General features: G+C 50.2%; 8 protein-coding genes across 8 annotated transcripts; 5 read left to right on the forward strand and 3 right to left on the reverse strand.

Moving 5' to 3' along the window:
• Positions 1 to 173: 173 nt before the first annotated feature.
• Triagg1_5978 (uncharacterized protein) lies at positions 174 to 1,055 on the reverse strand (the record flags this gene model as incomplete). The annotated part of the gene is made up of 1 exon (XM_062900551.1): positions 174 to 1,055. One exon carries the CDS (start codon positions 1,053 to 1,055, stop codon positions 174 to 176), a length of 882 nt encoding a protein of 293 aa, XP_062755179.1.
• A 2,861-nt stretch (positions 1,056 to 3,916) lies between these two features.
• Positions 3,917 to 4,598, forward strand: Triagg1_5979 (uncharacterized protein; the record flags this gene model as incomplete). Its single annotated transcript, XM_062900552.1, has 2 exons — positions 3,917 to 4,264; positions 4,344 to 4,598. 2 exons carry the CDS (start codon positions 3,917 to 3,919, stop codon positions 4,596 to 4,598), a joined length of 603 nt encoding a protein of 200 aa, XP_062755180.1.
• A 559-nt stretch (positions 4,599 to 5,157) lies between these two features.
• Positions 5,158 to 6,341, forward strand: Triagg1_5980 (uncharacterized protein; the record flags this gene model as incomplete). Its single annotated transcript, XM_062900553.1, has 2 exons — positions 5,158 to 5,373; positions 5,436 to 6,341. The coding sequence occupies 2 exons, from the start codon at positions 5,158 to 5,160 to the stop codon at positions 6,339 to 6,341; spliced, it is 1,122 nt and encodes a 373-aa protein (XP_062755181.1).
• A 1,790-nt stretch (positions 6,342 to 8,131) lies between these two features.
• Positions 8,132 to 9,710, forward strand: Triagg1_5981 (CAZyme family GH5; the record flags this gene model as incomplete). The annotated part of the gene is made up of 3 exons (XM_062900554.1): positions 8,132 to 9,043; positions 9,124 to 9,401; positions 9,584 to 9,710. 3 exons carry the CDS (start codon positions 8,132 to 8,134, stop codon positions 9,708 to 9,710), a joined length of 1,317 nt encoding a protein of 438 aa, XP_062755182.1.
• Positions 9,711 to 10,561: 851 nt separating this feature from the next.
• Positions 10,562 to 11,998, forward strand: Triagg1_5982 (CAZyme family GH30; the record flags this gene model as incomplete). The annotated part of the gene is made up of 1 exon (XM_062900555.1): positions 10,562 to 11,998. The coding sequence occupies one exon, from the start codon at positions 10,562 to 10,564 to the stop codon at positions 11,996 to 11,998; it is 1,437 nt and encodes a 478-aa protein (XP_062755183.1).
• A 1,427-nt stretch (positions 11,999 to 13,425) lies between these two features.
• Triagg1_5983 (uncharacterized protein) lies at positions 13,426 to 14,470 on the forward strand (the record flags this gene model as incomplete). Its single annotated transcript, XM_062900556.1, has 2 exons — positions 13,426 to 13,960; positions 14,055 to 14,470. The coding sequence occupies 2 exons, from the start codon at positions 13,426 to 13,428 to the stop codon at positions 14,468 to 14,470; spliced, it is 951 nt and encodes a 316-aa protein (XP_062755184.1).
• A 345-nt stretch (positions 14,471 to 14,815) lies between these two features.
• On the reverse strand, positions 14,816 to 15,780 carry Triagg1_5984 (uncharacterized protein; the record flags this gene model as incomplete). Its single annotated transcript, XM_062900557.1, has 4 exons — positions 14,816 to 15,386; positions 15,456 to 15,493; positions 15,548 to 15,594; positions 15,702 to 15,780. The coding sequence occupies 4 exons, from the start codon at positions 15,778 to 15,780 to the stop codon at positions 14,816 to 14,818; spliced, it is 735 nt and encodes a 244-aa protein (XP_062755185.1).
• A 1,339-nt stretch (positions 15,781 to 17,119) lies between these two features.
• Triagg1_5985 (CAZyme family GT64) lies at positions 17,120 to 18,315 on the reverse strand (the record flags this gene model as incomplete). Its single annotated transcript, XM_062900558.1, has 2 exons — positions 17,120 to 17,873; positions 17,999 to 18,315. The coding sequence occupies 2 exons, from the start codon at positions 18,313 to 18,315 to the stop codon at positions 17,120 to 17,122; spliced, it is 1,071 nt and encodes a 356-aa protein (XP_062755186.1).
• Between the last annotated feature and the right edge of the window lie 3,681 nt (positions 18,316 to 21,996).

The following is a 21,996-nucleotide window of genomic DNA, read 5'->3' on the forward strand; positions in this document are numbered from 1 at the left end:
TAAGCGAGCTGTGTGGGCAAACAAGATTTATAGGATATAGAATATTTCACGTCAGCGTGGCATGGTAAATTAGATACTAGTTAGAGTATATTGAACTCTCCAGCTCAGGCAGGGATTCTTTGAATGATATAGTAGTCAAGCTCCATTCTTATCTCTGTGCATCTTTTTCGCCCTCAATCTCGACTCAACGCGCTGATGACTTCAGAAGTACTTCGCACTTCAGCAAACTCCTTCAAGCTTTCTACATGCACGCGATGGACTGTTTCAGCATCCACTCCTCCTTTTCCAAACGTTCTCGTTGCGTCGTGAACGAGGATGATACGAGGCATGTCAACCACAAGCTCACTCTGTCCTCCCTCGGGTTTCTCCAAGGATGCATACACTCCAGAGCCATCGGTCCATAAAGAAGATAGTGCAACATCATCCATGTTGCCTTGGCCTCCCCACTTCCCAGTCAGAGCAAGATTCTGTGCTGAGCGCACAGCCGTGCTAACAGCATGATCCGTCGGAATCCCAGCAATGAGCAGCGTTTTGATGCCCTTCTTGTTTAACAAATGCTGCAGAGGCGTGTTTATGAAAACACTGTGGCCGTGAGACGTCATCAGGATCTCGTCTGAAGGCGGACGAGGAGGGTCATCTGGTTTGGGTGGCGGAGGCGGAGCATCGGGTTCATCAAACGTGTACACAAAGACGGGGCCTTCCCGCCTCTGTATCAGCGGAACGGAGCATTCCAGGAAATCTATGGCACGCTTCTCCCCGCCATTGACTCCATAGGGGCCGACTTTGCCTGTGAAGAGGGGAGAATCGGTCCACACGGTTTTGAACTGGACGTGGAAGATGACTGGCCTCTCGCCCTGGGGAGTGGCCGCAAAGATACTGCGGAATTTGGCAATGAGACTGGAGATGTTGGTCTCGTAGCTAGGATTGGAGGATCCCTCTCCCCACGCAGAGACGTTGCGATACCCGTACTGGCTGTGTATGATGAGGAGAGCCGTGGTGTTCTTGGCGGGAATTGGCGCGATTGACGCGCCCGGCCAGGGATATTTCTGTGACATTGTATATGAGCTTGATTGGTGTCTTTGTCGTTCGATTACACGTCACGAGGATATTATATCGCAGGCACGTTTACAAATGAACCCCGCCCAACAAGAGGGGGAACATCTTGGCTAGATCGGTATTCGGCTCAGTCAATATCTTGCAACACAATGATAAGATCGAATTCGATTGAGCTAGAGTTGGAGCCCACTTGGTACAATCGACTTGGCCCAATTGCGCAGGTGGTTAGCAGAGGTCATATGAGCATCATAAAGAATATGGGCAACCTATCACATTTTAAGAGGCCGCCTAAGCGAGGATGGAATATGTTTAATGGAGATAAAGGTTGATGTATTTTTCTAAATCATCCTGAGGCGTTCATGTGTGCGTTTCAGTCTTACTCTAGTTCTGTTGTTATAGTTGAAAACATCTTATAGCAACACATACGACTCTTATTTGTCTACACACAACGGCACCGACAACCTGTCCAGTATAAATTCTCCCGAGTTGGATCGAAAGCAAAGCTGTTAAATTCAATATTATCATCGTCAAATAGCACTTATGTTATTCTTCACGAAGTCGTTCCAACGAGCTCCCAACTACTTCCTCGGGAGATTGTAGGGTAATAGAAGGGGACTCCCAACAGACTCCTAAAGATGAAGCTTCTTTTAGGCAATGCTTGTAATGCCGTCAAGGTAACACCAGCATACAACTCTAGGTTGCAAGGAGACCTATCTTGAGTTAACCATCAAAACACGTGAAAGCTGAATCTCCACCTCGGGATTGCAGGACTGAGACGAAATTGCACCGCTCACTTTAATCCGGAAAGGTACGAGTACCTGGCCTGATTCTAGGCCGCACAGTGCATTTGGCGTACGCCTTGCGTCGTGCTGGGAACATGGGTTTACTGCAGCTAGAGAACCCCCTGGTTGAATCATGGAGTGATCGTCCGTCTCCTTGTAAAGTTTGACTTTGTATCTGGGCGGGGAGATCAATGCCGAATGATTCGGGACAACCCTCCTGGAAGACCCAGTTGGTCTATGGAAAAGAGTTCAAGATGTTGCTCCTAGTTGGCTCTGTCTCTGCTAGGGCTAAACCACCATCATCAACTACGCTCGCTCGATTTATGTTCTATGTAACTCATCACACGCTTCCAAACTACCGAAAGGAACATCAGTATGTACTGCCGGATTGTACTCCGTACCTGTCTTGTCAAACCTGGTTCATCTTGTTCAATGCCGGACGCTCACCGGTCTGCCCATCTCCACCACCCCATGCCGGAAACGGTCTCATCACCCACCCCAGACTTCAGCCTCACCACTACTAGTCCAAAAAGAAGAAGAGACATCAAATCACGAAGAAAAGACTGAGGGAGAAAACAAAGAAAAACCCACCAAAAGCCCAGGTTCGAGACGCCCAACGGAGCTAATTGTCCCATGCCGGCGGGGATATCGGGAAGCTCTTAGACAGCAGGGATCTCAGCTCTAAAGCCACAGCTGTCGCCAAGACGCACTTGGGTTGATTGTGGAACAGCCTACAGGCTTTTATGGCCTGAGCGAGTTCTCTCCTCTTTTCTCCTGGGCCAATGACACACCCCTGGCCTTGGATTTAGCGTCGAGGAGAGCTTCTGTGACCCTGAAGCCGGTCAACTAAAAATACCATTGGCTTGAACATTCTCGCGAAAAGCTCTTCTCTGACAAGCCTCCATGCGACAAGTCTCCCCTTGATGGCTTTCACTGCAATTTCCCCCATACAGCCTCTTGCTTCACATCCAGTCGTGGCGTCATGTGAGTCAACCGGCTGGGGAGGAAAAAGGCAAACTAAACTTGCATTATCCTAGGCAACCTTCCTCGCGAATGCCGTTAGCACGGGGGAGTCCTTTGCAGTAGCGGCAGCCCGTGACTTTTGGGCGAGCTTCCGTTTGGCTGTTCCGCTTCAGACGATAGCCTGCAGAGTCATGATAGGCGACCAAATGGCGGACGGACACGACTGCCGAGAAGACGCGGTATACTCTGCTTCGGTCTATGCAAGCCCGCTTCGTGTGCGTGAGACAATAGAGTTTGATGTATCATATCATTGGCACCACCACCACCTTTCACATCCTTCGTCTTTTTTCCTGCAGCCGCCGTTTGCCCACTCGTATTGGCGGTTTTGGGCTTCTTTTTGCTTTTTACTCTACTTCCCAGACATGACCTTTTGAATGCAAAGAAAAAACTTACCAAAGGGCATCGCCCACTTCGTAATCTCCGTTGCACAGCTTTACGACTCGATGGCGTTCATACCCATGTATTGTTTAGGCAAGGTTGACAATCACAGCAATCTTTTACCCAACTGGTATCAAAAGCGGCTGAAATTAGTTTAGCAGGGCTGAAAGAAGTCGTCTCCACGCTAGATGCAATGTGCTTGAGCGTGCCTTTCGGCGGCGTTGACGAGGGCCAATGACCGTGTCTGGGCTCTCGCGCGTGGGCCTGAGTATGCTTATTACTATCAATAGCAAACTAAACAGCCACTGACAGCTTCCTGGGCATGATGATCCGGCAATCTTACGGCTGGGTCCCCCTTTAGATAGGCATCATAGGGTACCAGTCTGCCTCGGGCGGACTGCATATGTTTGCGGCTCTGCGTGAGAAATCCGATGCTGAAAGAGAAGGAATGTTTGGCTTTGGGGCTAGTCCTCCGTATTCGTGTAGTATCTAGCTGTATATATTAGACGGCGGATGTTCTTCATAGCTGATGTTGACTTTGCAGCTTCTTGATCTCTTCTTCTGCCATCCACCACACACGCTCTCTAACAACTTAATTGAAGCTCCTTCTCTTTCACCCTTTGTCACTCATTCATACCGTTTACAACCTCTTTTGATACCCAAAACTTACCATCAAGATGTCTGCTCCTACTGATACCCCTATCGCTCCTGTTGCGGCTCCTGCTCAGGCTCCTGCTCAGGCACCCGTTCAATCTTCTGCTCCTGCCAAGGGAGGCCCTATCGACGATAACGACGTGAATCACTGGAAGGAGAAGTTCAACGATGTCTTGTCCCGACCTGGCGACCACATCAACTCGAGATCCCCGGGTGGTGCCATTGGCTGGGTCACCCACCTCTTTGACTGCTTCAACCCCATTGACCTTTGCCTTATCACTTGCTGCGTCCCCTGCGTCACATTCGGCAAGGTTCACCACCGAGTCAACAAGAATGGCAACATGGAAGGCTATGAGCCCGTCAACACCTCTGTATGTCTTTACTCTCGCACTGCACAGCTGCTGTAAGCCGTCTCTTGAACACCTCACTAACATGCTCTGCCTTGTATAGTGCCTTCTCTTCTGCGGCTCTGGCTGCTGTGGTCTTCACTGGATCCTCGCCAGCATGCAGCGTGCCTCGATCCGCGAAAAGTACAACCTCGAGGGAAATTGCATCGAGGACATTGCCAAGTCCTTTTGCTGTGGTTGCTGCAACCTGATTCAGCTCGAGAAGGAGACGGAGCACCGAGAAGCGCTCCTGAGAAACGGCAACGCGGAGCAGTACAAGGCGAACACTGGTGGCATGGTGTATCCCGGAGCCAACTGAGTTTTGTGGACTTTTGCATCTGACGTTACCCGAGCGTGGGAAAATAATTATGTGGAAAACGGTTTAGGATTAATAATGGTGAATGGACTGGCATGTTCGTTTTAGTTGATGGGAATGCATGTGGATGGATACCCAAGCTGATGGTTCAGTTATTGTAACTTTACATTCATTTTCTTCAGAGTTTGTTCTAAAATGCAATTGCCTTTAGCCTCAATTCCTATGGATTGGACTAGGCAAAGCGCCGCGAAAATCTATCTCTGTTTTTTATCAGTATTATTCTTTAAAAGGCGATTTGCTGTCATGTATCCTGAAGAAAAGAGTTGTGCACAAGTCACATTGGAGTAAACTATGTTGAGAATTTGTTTTTCTGGCGAACAATTGCCATTTTACAATTCATTAATACATGTACAACTAATTTCAGGTTCAGCCAAATTATTTAGCAAGCTTACAGCAGCTCCATCAACTGATGTCATGTAAACGCGGGACTTTGAAACCCCACAAGTTGCTGGGGTAAAGGCCAAGATGCTGATCCATGCGTCTTGGCGAATTCAGATCTGTCATGCTAAAGTTGCGCCAAGAAGAAGTTATTTATCGACTCTTTGTGATGGCTCAGATAAATGTGGTTGCGTTTAATATCGGGGCCTTCATCTCGACGCTGTTTCTGCTCGGGTTCGGTGCCGACAAGTTTATCGATCATGCAACTGCAATCGCAGGACGCATAGGCGTGTCGGAGGTGGTGATTGGACTGCTCACAGCAGGTGCAGAATGGGAAGAGGTAGCTATACCATTGAAGCTAATCTATTGATTTAGGGAAGGAGTAAATGCTGATATCATCAGCTCGCGGTTGTTATCGCGTCTCTGGCCCAAGGTCGTTCCTCTTTGGCCATTGGTAACGTGGTTGGCTCGGCCATCTCCAATATCCTGGGCGCGTTTTCTCTCGGCCTGCTGTGTTATGAAAAGGGACAGCCGGTCGAATTCGACAGGAGCTCTCGGATTTACTCTCTTGTAACTCTCATCTTAACCACATTGGTGACTCCAATGATCTACTTCGCGACAAGAATCACTTGGCTAGTTTGTGGGCCTCTATTGGTGACGATATTTGGCATCTATTTCCTGGTCATTGCTCTGGCAATTGGCCGAGGAATCCTTACGGCGCCAGAAGATTCAGATGATAGTGATGATGATGGCTCTGACGATACGAGTTTTGTAGGAAGTAGAACAGGGCTGCTTGCTGATAACTCCAACACAAACGTCAGGCAACGCCGTATTCGTCACCGGCTTGGCTATCATGGGTTCTATATGTCTTTTGGATTCCTCGCTATCTGTCTTGCTGGCTACGTGATTTCACAAGCGGCAATTAACATCATTGATCAACTTGGCATCTCGGACGTGCTCTTCAGCGTCATCATTATTGCCATCGCTACTACACTCCCTGAGAAGTTTATTGCTGTCATGAGTGGTTATCGTGGTCACCCTGGGATTCTTATCGCCAACTGCGCTGGCAGTAACATTTTTCTTTTGTCACTTTGCTGCGGTATCATCATGATTGACACAAAGGGAACCTTGAAAGGGGGCAATGTGACTGTCTCAGAACTGGCAGTATTATGGGCTTCAACGGCTGCATTCACCGCCACAGTCTGGTTTGGCGCTAGGTTTTCTCGCTGGATAGGTGGAGCTATGGTTATCGGATACATTGCATTCATTGTGCTGGAATTTACCGTTATTCACGGAGTGGCGGGTTAGCAGTGGCAGGCGTCTATGTATCAAGAGACGTTAAGGCGCCTCGGAACTTCCCAATGCGATAAACTAAGCATACGAGTTTCCGATAATGAAGAGTTTGTAAATTGTTAGTAATGGTAGGACGACAAGGCTGTAGATGTGCAGAAGGAGACCGTTGAGGCTCTTGATGGAGTAGTTGCTTTGTGGATCACCAATGACCATACCACGTATATTTTTTTAGAGAGAAATCTCTCTCTGCTATACACTGGAACAACTCAATGGTTTGATATAGTCTTTCATTGAGCCAGCTGCCACGGCGTATTGTTATTATTATAAAAGTTAATCATCTATAAGTGAGTCGACAAAGAACTATCCCGTAATGCTCCTTGACCACGACATAAAGAGAGAGACCTCTTCACAGGTCGCAACATAAAATTCTGCTCCCTGTCTCCATTTTTGGTGTGGTCCTATCAAGCAGCCGACAGGCAACGTTGTTTTTACGGCTGAGATCAAGTCTTCCAATAACCATGGCTGGTTGAGGGGTGTGTGCCCCTTTCGCCGCCGCTGAGCTTACTATGACCGACACACGACTATACGGCTCGTACAGTTGACCAGTGAAAGCCCTAGGCAGCAACTCCTCGTATCGAATAGTCAGGCTACATATCCTACGTGGCATGACCTCGGTCCTGCGGTAGCAGTGTCGCTCTTTTCTTTCATGTAATTGCAAATTAGGTGGGGGGAGCATACACGTATTTTTTTGCCTGTGAATATGTCGCCCCTTGTTTAGATTGAAGCCACTTCAATGCGGAAATCCGTAATCCGTCGGATGCAGCGTGCTTACATGTACGCAATTTGGGGAGAAGTTGGAGTTGAGGGTTTAACCTTGTTTTTGACTGTGCGTGCGGTCTATTTCCCATGAGACAGAGATAGTGTCTTCGGAAGTTTAATAACTGTAGTCGCCAAAGACAACACACTGGTAAACAAGCTCACAACTGAATTGGAGGCAACAGTTATTACAGTACTATTACACTTGCTGGCCGCAACAAACTGGTCGCCTGTGTGCTTATTCTTGCCCTAAAGTTCTTCTGCATCCTCTGCATGATACGCCACAATGAGGATTAATTTCTTGACATTTCTTACCGCACTTTTGTTGCCCAAATGAGGCTCTCGATGCGTTACCCTAGCCAGAGACTTCAGCTTAGAAGCCAATGCAACGCAACTAAGGTCAGCGCTCGAGCCACCGAATCCTTGTGGCGCCGAGGAATCGATTCCTTCTTTACTCAACTTCCTAATACAGTCGGTCCGAATTAGGAGCGGAAGCAGACGGCATCACCACTTACTGGAAGAGGAAGATGAAACAAACGACAGCCAATAGGCTGGGGTTCGGGATGTCGCTAGCTGTCATGAACGGGAGCCCACGGCATCAAGGCTTTAGCGCGGAATAAGTGCCGAAAGACATGATCAGACTTGTATTAGATCACATCCAGAACCGGAACGTGTCCTTCCGTTGTCCTCTTTCGACCTTGACATGCGCAGTGGGGGCTCATGGATCCGGGGCTGGGTAACTGCTCCTACGTGGGGTTGGTGATGTTCAGCTTCACTTCACAGAGGCTCACATTGGAGGTATCTGACAGAGACTTCGTACAGTAGAGCCTAGAGCCTAACCTGAAAGAATTTCACACGAGAGGACGAAATATGGCATTGGTTCTGAAAATCTATAAAGGAGATGGGAATCCCATCCCACTGTTGTCAGACAGCAATCTTCAAGACACTCGACAATCGCCTACTACAAGTTCAAGACTCACAGGTTCACCATGAAGCTCAACATTGCGGCGTCCGCTCTGGCCGCCTCTGGCCTCGCTGCTGCTTCAAACTCTTTTGCAGGATCCAGCTTGTATTTCCTTCCTGGACTTTCGGCTTCCGACCAAGCTCATTACATCGACACTCTCGCCAGCTATGGAGCCAAGGTGGTTCGCCTTTGGATCAACAAGCATTCGACTGGTTGCGATAAAGGCAGCAACGTTGTCACGTATGCTGATGATTTCGAAACAACCATTGGATCATACAATTGGGACAATCTCGCAAAGGTTGACAAAGTTCTCGCTCAACTTGCTGCAAAGGGAATGAAAGCCATCATCTCTCCCCACGACGGAAATGTCATTCATGACTCCAGCGTCAACACACCCAACGGCTGTGATGTTTACTGCACCACCTATAGGACTTCGTTCTATAGCAACGCGAATGCCCAGGCTCAATACGACGCTCGTATCAAGGCCATCTTGACCTACAAATCGCCCAGCAGCGGCCTTCAGTGGGGTAACTGGTCTGAGGCCATCCTGGCATTTGACCTGCAGAACGAACCTTTCCAGTTCACCAACGATGGAGCCAACGGTGATCCTTCCAACTGGCTCTGTGGCCGAGCCCAAAACTTTAAGAAGTACATTACGGATTCCAACATCAAGGTCGCAACCGGAGGCATTGGTGGCGACCAGGTCCACGGCCATAACCTGCTCTCCAAGGCTCTGACTTGCTCGGCCATCGATATCATTAGCATCCATGCTTATGTCGGCGATGCGTCTACCTGGGGTTATCTTCTCCCCGGCTTTGAGTCTACGGCCGCTGCCAACAACAAGCTTCTCCACGTCGAAGAATGGGGAGTCCAGACAAGTTATGGTTCGGGCTTCAACGACCAAGCCGCCTCTCTTAATGCTCAAGGTATTCCATGGGTATGTATAGCCTCACAACTCAGGCGCCATCCAAACCCCTGTTGAACCTTTTATTTCGATGCTAACATATAACCGTGAAGACTTACTGGCAAATGATCCCAGGTAGCGATGGTACCCAGTCCTGCTCAAGCGGCTGCTGTACTGGCTATGACGGTTTCGAAGTCAGCTTCACCAGTGGAAAGGGAAACCTCAAGAATGCCATTGCTCAGGCCAATAGCAAGACGACAAAGCAAGACTGGAGCTTTGTTGGAGCGCCCCCGAATGGAGGCTCTGGCACTCCTCCGCCACCTCCAAGCTCCAGCAGTTCACCACCACCTCCGCCACCTTCATCCTATCCCAAGGATACTTGTACTTGGGGGTAAGTTTCTCTCTCCTTTTGCGTCACCTACATCAGTGCATCAGGGGACCGAGCTGACAAATGAATCTTTCTAGTTGCGAGGGTTGGGATTGCAGCAGTTCCGTTCCTTGCCAATCGGCTTACTCTTGCGTTGGAGGATACTGCAAAAACTGCAACTGGGGATGCGGTGGCTGGGATTGCAGTGCATCTCAGCCTTGCAACGCGGATTATACTTGTGTCAATGGCATCTGCCACCACGCTGGTCCTGCAACCGGCAAGAGGGATTTGTCTGGGACACAGGATCTGCCTGCTGTCGCGTGGGTTGCATAATGCCTTACGCCCTTGGCTACAGGTATATGTGCATGTATATAGGTCAAGCATCTGTCCGAAAATGCTTTAACGCGCAACTGGATAAAAGATGAAGTATATAAACTTAGTTTTGTTCTGTAGAGGAGGAGATTAGGGGTAGGAGAGCACAATATGAAAAGTTTAGTTGAGCGAGCATCCAAGGCCCTTGTATAACACTTTGAAGATGTGACGCCCGCCATTTTCCTCATATTGCAACTTGAACACATAAGCCGGGCATTTTCGTCTATTTAGAAAGTCAGTGACAGCGCTAACTTGCGAGCGGGGTCTTACTTGTAATTGGTGATCGGTTTGGAGTATCTCTTCCGTATTATTAGCCTGATCTTCATCACTGCTCTTCCCCCCAACCCATTGTGGTGATATCTGGCGATAGTCTTGTTGATTTACCTCACATGCCATTAATGTTCCTGCACTAGAAAGAAGTGCAGTTGGGGCAAACGAAGTTTGCGCCTATACGAAAGGAAGCACCGGGCCATGACTGTTCAAATACATGTAGGAATTCTCCATCATGGAAACAAAACATTCTTAGGTGTTTTCTTCTCCCTATTTCTGCCTAAATGTGTCGCCTCCGCATTGCTCTAAACTCTTGACAATAACCATTACCGAGATGATATGTCCCAAGCATGAGGTGCTCTTGTGTTACATTGCAGCGGGCATCCTAACATAGGCGCGCCAATTGCCAGTCGGCTAGAGTTTTGTAAGGGATATAAAAGTGAGCCATCTGCTGATCAAACAGTCGCAACTAATTCTCTGGCGTACAACCTTGATCGTACAATATATAGACATCAGCACCAGTCCTTCATCACCTGATCGCCATGCGATCAGCTGTCATTCCATCGCTAGGCCTTGCTCTACTGTTCCAGAGAGCTGGGGCCGATACAACACTTTCCATTGATCCCACTTCCAACTGGGGTACGTGGGAAGGCTGGGGAGTGTCCCTTGCCTGGTGGGCGAAAGCCTTTGGCAACCGAGATGACCTGGCCAATGTCTTCTTCACAAGGAACAACCAAGTCATCAATGGCCAAAACTTGCCGGGCTTGGGCTTCAACATTGCTCGGTACAATGCTGGCGCATGCAGCACCAACACTTATAACGGCACCAGCATGGTAGTCTCGTCGAGCATCAAGCCGTCTCGGCAGGTTGATGGCTACTGGCTCGATTGGGCCAGCACTGACCCTGCTTCATCCAGCTGGAACTGGAATGTCGATGCCAACCAGCGAGCAATGTTGCAAAAGGCCAAAGCAAAGGGTGCAAACATCTTTGAGCTCTTCTCCAACTCGCCTATGTGGTGGATGTGCTTGAATCATAACCCGTCGGGAAGCGGCTCGAGTGATAATCTTCAGTCATGGAACTACCAGAATCACGCTGTTTATCTTGCCAATATTGCTCAACATGCTCAACAGAACTGGGGAATTCAGTTTCAGTCAGTCGAGGCCTTTAACGAGCCGTCGTCGGGCTGGGGACCTACCGGTACACAAGAAGGCTGCCATTTTTCGGTATCAACGATGGCTACAGTTATCAATTACTTGAACACTGAGCTTGCGCAACGTGGGCTGTCATCATTTGTTTCTTCATCAGATGAGACCAGTTACGACTTGGCTATATCGACTTGGCAAGGCCTAGGCAGTTCTGCGCAAAATGTTGTGAAGCGTGTCAATGTTCATGGCTACCAGGGCGGCGGCGGACGACGTGATACGCTGTACAGTCTTGTAAGTCAAGCCGGGAAGAGACTGTGGAACAGTGAATATGGCGATTCGGATGGAAGTGGAAAATCGATGTATACAAACCTGCTCCTCGACTTTACTTGGCTCCATCCTACCGCTTGGGTATACTGGCAAGCAATCGACGGTTCGGGCTGGGGACTCGTCGTTGGCGACAACGATCAGTTGACGCTTTCATCCGCAAACACTAAATACTTTGTACTGGCGCAGTTTACTCGCCATATCAGGCCCGGCATGCAGATCTTGACCACCCCTGATGGTAACACCGCCGCTGCTTACGACTCTGGTTCTCAAAAGCTCGTCATTGTTGCTGCAAACTGGGGCAGTGCTCAGACTATCACTTTTGACCTTACTCGTGCTAAGACTGCCGGCAGTAATGGAGCGACAGTCCCACGATGGAGCACCCAAACAAGTGGTGGAGACCAATACAAAAGCTATTCGGATACAAAGATCAATAACGGGAAGTTCTCTGTGTCTTTTTCTACTGGACAGGTGCAGACATTTGAGATTAGCGGTGTTGTGTTGAAATAATGAGCCAAGTTATTTTTGGGGTTGGATGCCAAAGTGTCTGGAGAATTCCACATTATAGTATGATCAAATAGTAAACTATCAAATGCATTCAACATGAGGGTCAAAGTGTAAGATGACTGATGCTATCAACAGGCCTTAACATATGTATAATAGATGGATTCATCTTCACATGTCCCAAGAGTTCCTTTGTCTTGGTAACAAGATGAGAACCAATATTGTGAATTCAGCGAATGAAAGACGAGGTAGCCTATATAAAAACAAATAAACCAAAAGTGTTCAACAAGCTCGATTGGGATTTCATGATTGGTCAATCTCGATTACCTAATCAGCGCCCTTATAGCTCAGTGGTAGAGCGTTGCACTTGTAATGCAAAGGTCCATAGTTCAATCCTGTGTGGGGGCACGAAACAAGATGTTTCTCTTTTTGCTTTTTGCAGCATGTGTGAAGCATTTGACTCTCTCTCCGATGTCATGGTCGTTCTTTTTCCGATGCTGTTTGCAAGGCAATTTGCTTTAATGTTAATACACAAGTTCTGGTCTACTTCATAAGGTATCTGGGACAGGAAGTACCTTGAAAGTGTGTATGGAGGAGTCCATACAGTGGCAATGTCGGTGGCGGCGTCTTGACTCATGAATACTCCCGAGGCATTAAAGCGAGTGGCTTTTTCAGGGCCACACAGACCACATCTGTCCATGTATATATAGTGTGAGGCGGTCCCAGTAGTATATGAAGCTTCATTCTATAAATTAGAGCTCATGGTTACATCCAACTAATACCCACAAATTGAATGACGACGAATGAAGCCAGAGGACATTCGCTCAAGCAGGTGAAAACACACCTAGAGCTTCTAACAAAGCCCTTGGCCCTTATAAGCTGCAATATGTCGAAATATTCCCAATACTTAGTGCCCTTGTAGCTCAGGGGTAGAGCGTTGCACTTGTAATGCAAAGGTCCATAGTTCAAATCTGTGCGGGGGCATTTATTTTTGCCTTTTTGCCCTTTACCTCTGAACGTGTACGACAACAGCTGTGTTCTCCATTGTGGTCTTTTTTTCTTCTATTTCTCTTTTGTATAAATCGCTTTCTCTTGATTGTTTGGGCTATTTATTGTCTGGGTATGTCGAGAGACCTGAGTAAGATGTTCTTGGGGAGGGCTCTCCAAAATGATGGCATCCTCATCAGTTAGACGAGCACTGGCTGCCAGCTGCTCATGACCAACGACAAACCATCGAGAAACGCACGCTCGACCGAACAAGTGTGAGAAAAATCAAGCTGTGATGCAGGGCACTTTCATCTCACCGCCTTCGAACCGCCTCTCCTCTCCTCTGAGATGCACCAATACCTTCTTTCCTTGACCACCCTCTCCCAAGACCGCAGGCTGCAAGACCACCAGATTGAATCCCTTCTCCCCCTTCAAACCTCACAACGATGGAGGTGATATCGGCATTGCAGCCGCAAAACATGAACGACTTCATACACGGCCTAGCTACCATGTCAAGAGTGCAGAGGGAAATCCGACGACGAGCCACCTCCATCGCCGATGCAAATCGCATCCAAGAAATCACCTCGTCGACTCCTCAGCGCAGCCTCAAGCGTCTTCGAACCTCTGCATCGCCCATATCCATCGCCTCGACTCCTCCCCGACGAGCGCCTCGCAGAGTCAAGAGTGAGCGTGACAGGCTCTTTGATGCCATCGAGGCTGGAGCCGACTATCCTCTCAAGCCTGTGCCCATCAAGAGTGCAGATGACTTGAACGATGCTCAGCTGAAGAAGTGCTACGAGATTCTGCATGCGTGCGGCAGTGCGACGGATCCAAATGCCAGCTTGACCAAGACGAGGCAGAGCATCGATGGCTTCTTGGATGCCGTCTTCAACGACTGGTCGAGCTGCAAGGCTGGTGCTTTGCTGCGCTCGGAGCTGGACTTTTTGGTGGATGCAGAGGTTGTGGCAGGAAGACTATGTGGTGAGTGGACATTCTGACGTACTTGGTGTCTGTTCCATGTCTTGTTTTCCCTCATCATTCATCAAGATGTACCTCCAGCTAATGAACAGCTTAGGGAAGCCTCAAGAACATGCAAAGCTGACCGACTGTGCCGCTGGCTCCCTCTGTGCGGCGAATGTGTCCGCCGTGGCTACCTACTGCAACAATCCGCCCATGTTCAAACTCGAGTTTTCAATCATCGACGAGCTCTCTGGCCAGCCAGAGGCATTCTGTCCCATCTCCCGCAAGGACATCAGATGGGTAGAAAACGACTGGGTCCAAGAGCTGCGACAGAGTCTTCGTACCAAAGTGATTGCGAAAATTCACAAATACAACAAGCATCTTGCTATATGGCAGGCTCGCAGGCTCATTGCGGAATGGGCCAAGGGAAGCTTGTCGTTGGGGGACGACGTGAGTAAGATGGGCTTTTTGGAGCGAGAGACGGCGGATGTGGCTACTGTTGGGCTTGGGGGAGCTATCGAGAACAAGTAGGGCGCTGGTATGCGAGGTTTCGGGTCTTTTCTTCTTCTTCTTTTTCTCGATTGGCGTTGGCAATACCACGGGCACCAAGGATACGAGGGCAATCACATATTGGGCTACAAACATGGGATTTAGCATTTGGGGTTCACTAGTCACGACAGGATGGATAACGAAAGCGCAGGAGCTTATTGGGTGGGAGTGTTTACTGGGAAGGCAACTTTCAAGCATCGAGGGTTGATGTATTTTAGCTATCAACAAATGCTCTCCCGTCAAGTACACGCTCACTTATTTCCATGGACCGTGTAAAACGTTGATCACAAATTGATCCTGCTTCTCTGCCTCGAAATTGCTACCCTGTCAGTAGTCGTCCCTCTTCATCCAAGGAGCGCATTCTTCGAAAAGTCTCTCATGGGCAGCTCTGTCGCCGGTCCTGTCCAACAACTCCTGGTATAATATCTCATCGGTACGTTTCACAAAGATGACCGCTCCCAGCCACACAAAATCCGCATAGCTCACCTCCTTGCCCAGGAAAAACGGCCCCTCAGCCTGTTTCCCCTTCAAGATGGCCGTCAGCTCACTCATGGCCGGCTGGGCCGCCGCCCAGGCCTTCTCGCCGCCGAACTGGCGCTCGTATTCATCGAGGGGCATGCCGTATTCCCTGGTGTACTGGCCAACCCAGTAGTCGTAGCTCTTGTCGGTGAGGATGACCTGCGAGATTTTGTACATGAGGACGGGGTAGAGAGGCCTGATGGAGCGCAGGACGAGACGCTCTATGCTTTGGACGGTGGGATCATCTAGGTGGACGGGTGGAGAAGGATGTCTCTGTTCAATGGCCTCTGCAATCTTTCTCGACTCCATGACGTAGGTTCCATCTGGGAACTGGATCGTGGGGATGGAATATGCTCGGCCTGTTTCATTGGGTGGGAGGCTGAAGGAGAGGTTAGTTGGTTGCTGGAAAGTAATTCATTGTGCCCTGATGAAGGATATATATGCGTACTGGGGCCTGATTCTGGGTGCAATCTCCGGGTAGTTGAGCTGGCTCATGTCATTAGCGACGGTTACTCTAGATGAGTGGTGCATAATGCCTACCCATTCTGTCTTGTACTCAAGGCCTTTGTAATTCAAGAGGAAACGTGCTTTATGGATAGTTACGTTAGCCGTGATATAGAGAGGGGAAAAGACGAGTAGTCTAAACAATGATAGGTGATGGTATATATCACTTATACATATCCCGGGTACTTACTCTTCCAGGGGTTCAAAGACCACGAAGCGCATGGCTCCTTGCTGGGCAAGTCAAACAAAGTTATTTCCTGAGAACCCATGGCTGCTTGTTTTTCAGATCATAGAAAATACCATGAAAAGAAGAAGAAGAATAGCATTGAGGTGTTTTCTCTCTCCTTATTTTATATCCATCTCCTCCCAGATACTACGCAAAGACAGACCCCGCCCATACAAAGGGCGCGGGTTTGCCATCTTGCGGCTCCCAGCACTTGGACTAGCTCATCCGTCCCAACTAGGGAATTATCTCCATCACAGATATTCCCCTTGTTGACGCGCATCATACAACCGCGGTGCAGATCCTCCGATCCACAATCTGTAGACACACTTGAATTGCTTGAATTCAATGGATCCTTCCGAAGACAATGCGGCAAGGATTCCGCAGAACTTCGGCTTCTTCCGCGCACATGCCGAGCACCGAATCAATACTCCGTCGGCATGTATCGTGCAGTAGCACAGCGTTTTAGGCATTACAGCAAGCATATCAAGAGCAACAGGCCCTGGAATACCACCAGCCCTCGCCTTGTTTTACCATGTTAGTCATGGTGCGCGCGTGCCCTCGAATGCCAAGACGTTTTTATCCCTGTGGAACTTCAAAGGGGGCAAAGCTTGCAAGGGTCAAGTGGAAGCTGAAGCGTGAAGCCAGTGCACATCCAGCAAAGGCGTGTCTTGGCAGCCCTGCTCCCCGCAAAACTATGTGCTGGCGATGGCGTTTTTTTTTTGTCTCCTGGGGGGTGGGCATGGGGTACGCGGCTTTGGGGGAGGGAAGATCCGGGAATCATCCCGGGAGAGAGAGGGATGGTCATGATGACGATGCGTTGTGGTGAGGAGGATACGAGTAGGGAGGGGATGGCTTGGATTGGGCAGAGCAAGACGATCAGGGGGAGTTTGAATGCATACCAGAATCTTACACGACGTGAGTCTACGGGAGAATGGCAAGGATACAGCAACATCATCGCAATTGCTTCTAATCAGATCACATCAATTGGGAGACAAGGCTTGCTCTCAAGGTAAAATCTACACGCGTACTTCCTATTTTCTAAAACTAAAAACATAAGACATATAGAGTAACAAGACATGCCCCAGGGCTTTTACAAAATACTATTCACACAAGACTCGCCGCCCCTCTATTCCCAGTCATAACAAGGCTTTCCCGCGCCAAGAGATCGACGCCGTTTTACCCGTCCATTCACCCCCCGTCCAAGACATTAATTAACCGTCTGACGACTGACGCGTATACCATCATGACTCCACCGCCGGAGATAATAACCCCCTTGGCCAATCAACTTGCTCTGATAAAAAAAAGAAAAGCAATACTCCGTAGGCTGAGGGTTTGTCTTTAAAAACGCCGTGGTCCCCTCGCCTTTCCTTGTTTGATTAAAATCACAAGACAATAACGCCACGCTCAATGTGAGCCGTCTCATTGACCAGCGGCATGCAGCCAAACATCCTTGTCAGGTCGTTCAAGCACTTGCTGCGAGCCTCGAGGTGGCCGGGCTTCTTGCTGATGCCCTGAGCCGGCTCGTAGTTGACATACTTGTCGCGGCCCTTGACCAGGAGGGGTCCGGTTCCGGTGAGGTACGACGCGACATAGTTGAGGGCAATGTCCTCGCAATTGAAGTGGTCGTCGACATAATCACGAACCTTTTGCATGACGGTGTTGTTGGACGAGTAGTAGTCGAGGAAGGACATGTGGGAGAAGCACAGGTTTGTGATGATCATGGAGTAGACGTCCTGGTTGCTGTCCTTGGAGCAGAAGCCGTAGCCCCAGTTGCCCTCGGCGTCTGGGGTCGCACAGCGCGGCAGAGCTCCCGTCAATCGATGCTGACCAAACTTGCGCCACGTCTGAAAGGCAAACTCGAGGTCCTGCGGCTTATAGTACACGTCGTCGTCCGAAAGCAACACGGCCTGGGTCTTGAAGTCCGGATCCGGCAGCAGCTTCATGTTGAGGCTGTTGCGCTCCGACACCCGGTAGCGCACGGGCACGCCCGTCTCGGACTTGAAGTTGCCGGGGGGCTTCTCCTCGAGGTTGTTCCAGACGATGACGATTTCGTGCAGCGAGGCAATCTTTTCGGACAGGATAACGCGGAGCGTCTCGTCGAGCTCCTTGGGCCGCTTATAAGTCTGCATCGCGATTCTGCGGGAAGAAGACGAACATCGGTTAGCATTTCAATTGCAGATCGAAACAACCGGATTCGCCGAGCCGCCGTCTGTCCCGATGACGCATCAACGTCACACAGAAAACGCTCCCCGCAAACTTACGTGAACTTGTCATCCATCAACTTGCCATATTTCTTCTGCGCTTCCTTCCACTGCTTGAGGGGCTCGGTAATGTTCCTGTCGCATTTGTCATAGTGCTCCGGCTCGTGCGATCCCGAGAATCCGGGGATGTTGGGCAGCTTGGACATGTCGATGTCGGGCAGCTTGACGTCTGGCAGCTTCAGGTCGTTGAACCTCGCGGGCGGCCCGAGCCGGACAAGAATGACAATGACGCTGGCCAGGACAAAGGCGGCGGCCACGAGAGTCACGACCCGGCGGGCGGCCAGAGCCCGCAGGCCGGCAATGTACTTGGCCACCATGGTAGACCGTCTGGAGAATCTTGCGGGCGACGAGAATTGGAGATGCCGCGTTCAAAGGAGAGTCGGGATCGGAATACGAGGATTTCGTTTTCTCGTTTGATGCGCTGCGAACCTAAAGGGGCGCAGTCTTCAGGAGAATCACGTGACGATGGCCTTTTGGCTATCTGACGCGATCGGCGGCCCCTGTTTTTGCCTGTTTTGGCATATCTGCGACGCAAACAGCAAAGTCACCAGAGTATTGATAAAGTTGCCCGATTCACTCTCTTGCGACGCATTTGCATCAATGGCTGCAACTCACCTACCCGGTAGACGCACAACAGTCTGCAATGGAAATCATAAAAATTGCTGTAGAAGTCGTGATGTGATGCTACGACATGACATGTGACCAGCAGTACAGTAGTGCTCTTCTCCCATTGGCGGCTGGCTGCAGATCAGCGACAGTTGTCTCGGAATTTGCTGCGCCCATCTGTTACACAGCGGTTGAGCCAATGGCAGCAATGCGCGCCGTCTCCAGCCAAGAAACAAGTTTGCAGAGGACGGAGAAACGAGCAGTTCCAGACTCTGAAAGGCTTTCGTGGCTACAGGCAGACCTTCTCGTCCATGTAATGTATGCAAGTTGGTGGTAGTCAGTCAACTCTTGTATAGAACACGAAGAGCCTTGGCCATCGTTGCCACTGCGGCCCTTTATCCAACAGCTGCCTCAAAGTACATGTATGTATGCTACGATGGCCCGATATATCGTACAAATACTGGACGAGACGTCTCGAGTGGGTGAGGGGGCCTTGGCCCACAAGTGAGAAAAATATAGCTGCTTCTAGCACAGCAGTCCGACACGGCGAGACACAGTCAGATTCTCCAGTTTAGTCGTGAGTATCATCTAGACGCCACCATATGGAGCACAATTTGGCCGCGATTGTCCCATTGGCAACGTACTCGTAAATACAGTGCAGAGACGGGAAGGGACTTGACCGCCGGCGTACTCGGGGCGGCGGCTGATCAACAGCAGAAGGGCCTGTCAACTGAGAAAATCCTTTCACCAGATAGCCTCGGTTGCCATGGTCGCGCGACACACTGCCATCAAGGAACATTTTGTTCATGCCGCCTTGCATGATTTAGTGAGAACAAGCAACCAACAAGCGACTCCATTTACAATGACACTCAAAAGGTGTTGGCAGAACAGATTCGGCTGGGCGCCGAGATTGCGTGCAAACAGCCCGCACTCTGTGTCGGCCAACAAAGTCCCCCCCCTGCATGAATTTTTACGCCATTGCTCCCGCCGAGTCTACAGCAGGACTTGAGATTCCGCTGCTTGTTCCGAGATGAAAAACGGGGGTTCAGAGGGCGGGCTAGTGAAGAAGCAGACAAGCCGCGGGCTTCTTCCACGTGTGAATCGACGAGGGAAACGCCAGCACCTGAACCAGAGCGCGCTGCAGAACAAGGCCTGCGAGGTTGCATTGGCTAGCTTCCGAGGGCTGTGACAAGGGGGCCCCTCCAGATTGTCTCGCAATGCTTCCCTGCATCGCATAGGGCTCTAGAAAACCCACCCGCCACCCTGTAAGCATGGAGACATATCTGACTTGTTCACTGATTCTCGGCGTCGAGGGCAGGGCACGGATGCCCGGGCCAGATCTGCTAGACTACATGTAGGCTTCGATTTGCTACTGTATGTACGAGTACTTGTAAGGCAAGGTACTATAGGTACTCTATTGCAGACATGTGCTTTTTGCAGGGGAGAAACGCCGTGCCGCCTTGTGTTGACGAGCCACGGCTTGCAGGGCGGAGCAGGCTTGCGCGTAGAAGACGGAGCGTCGATGGATTCGGCATCGACTGCGCTCTTGCAGCCACTGGACTGTTGGAAAAAGCTGCAGCCGGATGCCCAGGTAGGAAGGTAAGCAGTTCGTGCCATGCCCCATCGGCGAGGAACGGCACAAACCCAGAGAACACAAACCTGGCGAGCGTGGCTGGCGGTAAAATGTGTTAGTAGCTTCAATGGTTCACTCACTCACATGTCGACGCCTCTTCAGTCTAAGGGGCCGTGAAGCCAGAGCTAGCACTGGGTAAATTCAAGATGGGTGAATGCTAAATTCAAATCACAGTGATGACACATGAAAAAGACAGGGCAACCCCCACAACCCGAGCCATGTCAGCAAAAGGCGTCGTGTACTCGTAGAGGCGAGACAGGCGGTGCTGCTTGCTTGGGGCCCCGAGGTAAGTAAACTCTGTAAAAGGGGGCGATGCGGGCGTTGGTAAATTGGACGGCCAAGAGCTTCTCTCGGGCCAATGTTTGTTTCCGCTTCAGTTCTTGTCAATGTGAAACTCGGTACGGCAGCTTGGCAGCACCCATGTAGTAGTACTGTAGTCGTTCTCTGGGGAGCTGGATGGATGATGGACATCAACAAGAGCTGAGTCTTGAACATGCTTCTGTAGGGGCGGGAAGGAAAAAGTCTAGTAAAGCCATCGCCACACCTTTGTGGCCAATTTGCTGGAGACTGGATCTTGTCTCGTAATTTCTTTACCAAGCTACATCTTAGTACCCAGTGGATGAACCTTCATCCTTCTCCTCTTCAATGCCTCTTATAGAAAAGTGAAAAAACTTCAGCGCCTCGTCCTCTACAAATGTGTCAAGTTCTTTCAGTTATGCCGCTGTCAGGCCACAAAAGCTTTAGTCTACCCAAGCCTCGACGGTGGGCTTCGTCAGTGAAGCCCGTTGCAAATCAGAACGGCAAAAGCGCCCGCTAGTGAGCATTCGCCGGGCTCGCTCGTCAGTTTCTGCAACGGGGCTTTGCGCCGGTCGCAGGCCAGACAAAAAACGCTGCTATTTTCGAGTCGGCACCCTCCGCTGGTGGCCCCGAAACCCACAATCTTGCTCGATCGGTCCAAGGGGGCCCCAATCCGATCGCTGCAAGTGCGGTTCCAGTCATGCGATTTGCGCCTTTAGCCCTTGTAGCTCCGTCCCCCTGACTTGTTCCTCTTGTCTCGAACCAAGTTTCTGGAACATGGCGCTAGTTGTGGCTTTGACGAGAGCTGAGAAGGAGGGCAGCTTCTTTGTCCCCATGCTATCCTTGGCGAAACATGAAGCAGAGAGAGAAGACACGGGCCAGCGGTAGATACGACCGGTACGAGGTGGTATTGCTTGCGGTAATACTACCTTGCTGTCCTTGTTATATACCCTGAACAATATTGGTTCAGCCGCAATGTTCCCCGGATTGGACACGAGGCCTGGGTTGGGTGTCTTGTCCGGTTGCCAAGGCGGCCTCGGGGCCCATGTAGTTGCTTTTCTCTCTCCCCTCTTCTCTACTGGCATTTGAAGAAATAGAGATTCAAGTACTCGAAGTAGGGCCATGACACATCTATGATACGCCATGGCCCAAACTCCATACACAGTACGGAAACCATCCCGCCATTGGCCGATGCTGGTGCCGTCTCGCTGTGGGGACATCCGTCTTCTTTTCTATGCTCACTGCCCGAGAGCAAGTTAGCTAGGCACATGAATTAGCACGGAGATGCATGCCTAGTAACCTTTCAAGCCCGTCACGCTGCGTAATTGGGCCGGCGGGCCCCTCGCTCCTCGGGTTCCTGAGTCGTGAGCCAAGAAGGAGGAGCTCCCATACAAGTCAACGAACGCCTCAACGCCAAATTAGTGCCACTCGCCCCAGTCGCTCGGTTTTCAAGACCCATGGA

The sequence above is a fragment of the Trichoderma aggressivum genome (genome assembly GCF_033847375.1).
Source record: "Trichoderma aggressivum f. europaeum strain CBS 100526 chromosome Unknown scaffold_022, whole genome shotgun sequence".
Taxonomy (NCBI): Eukaryota; Fungi; Ascomycota; class Sordariomycetes; order Hypocreales; family Hypocreaceae; genus Trichoderma; species Trichoderma aggressivum.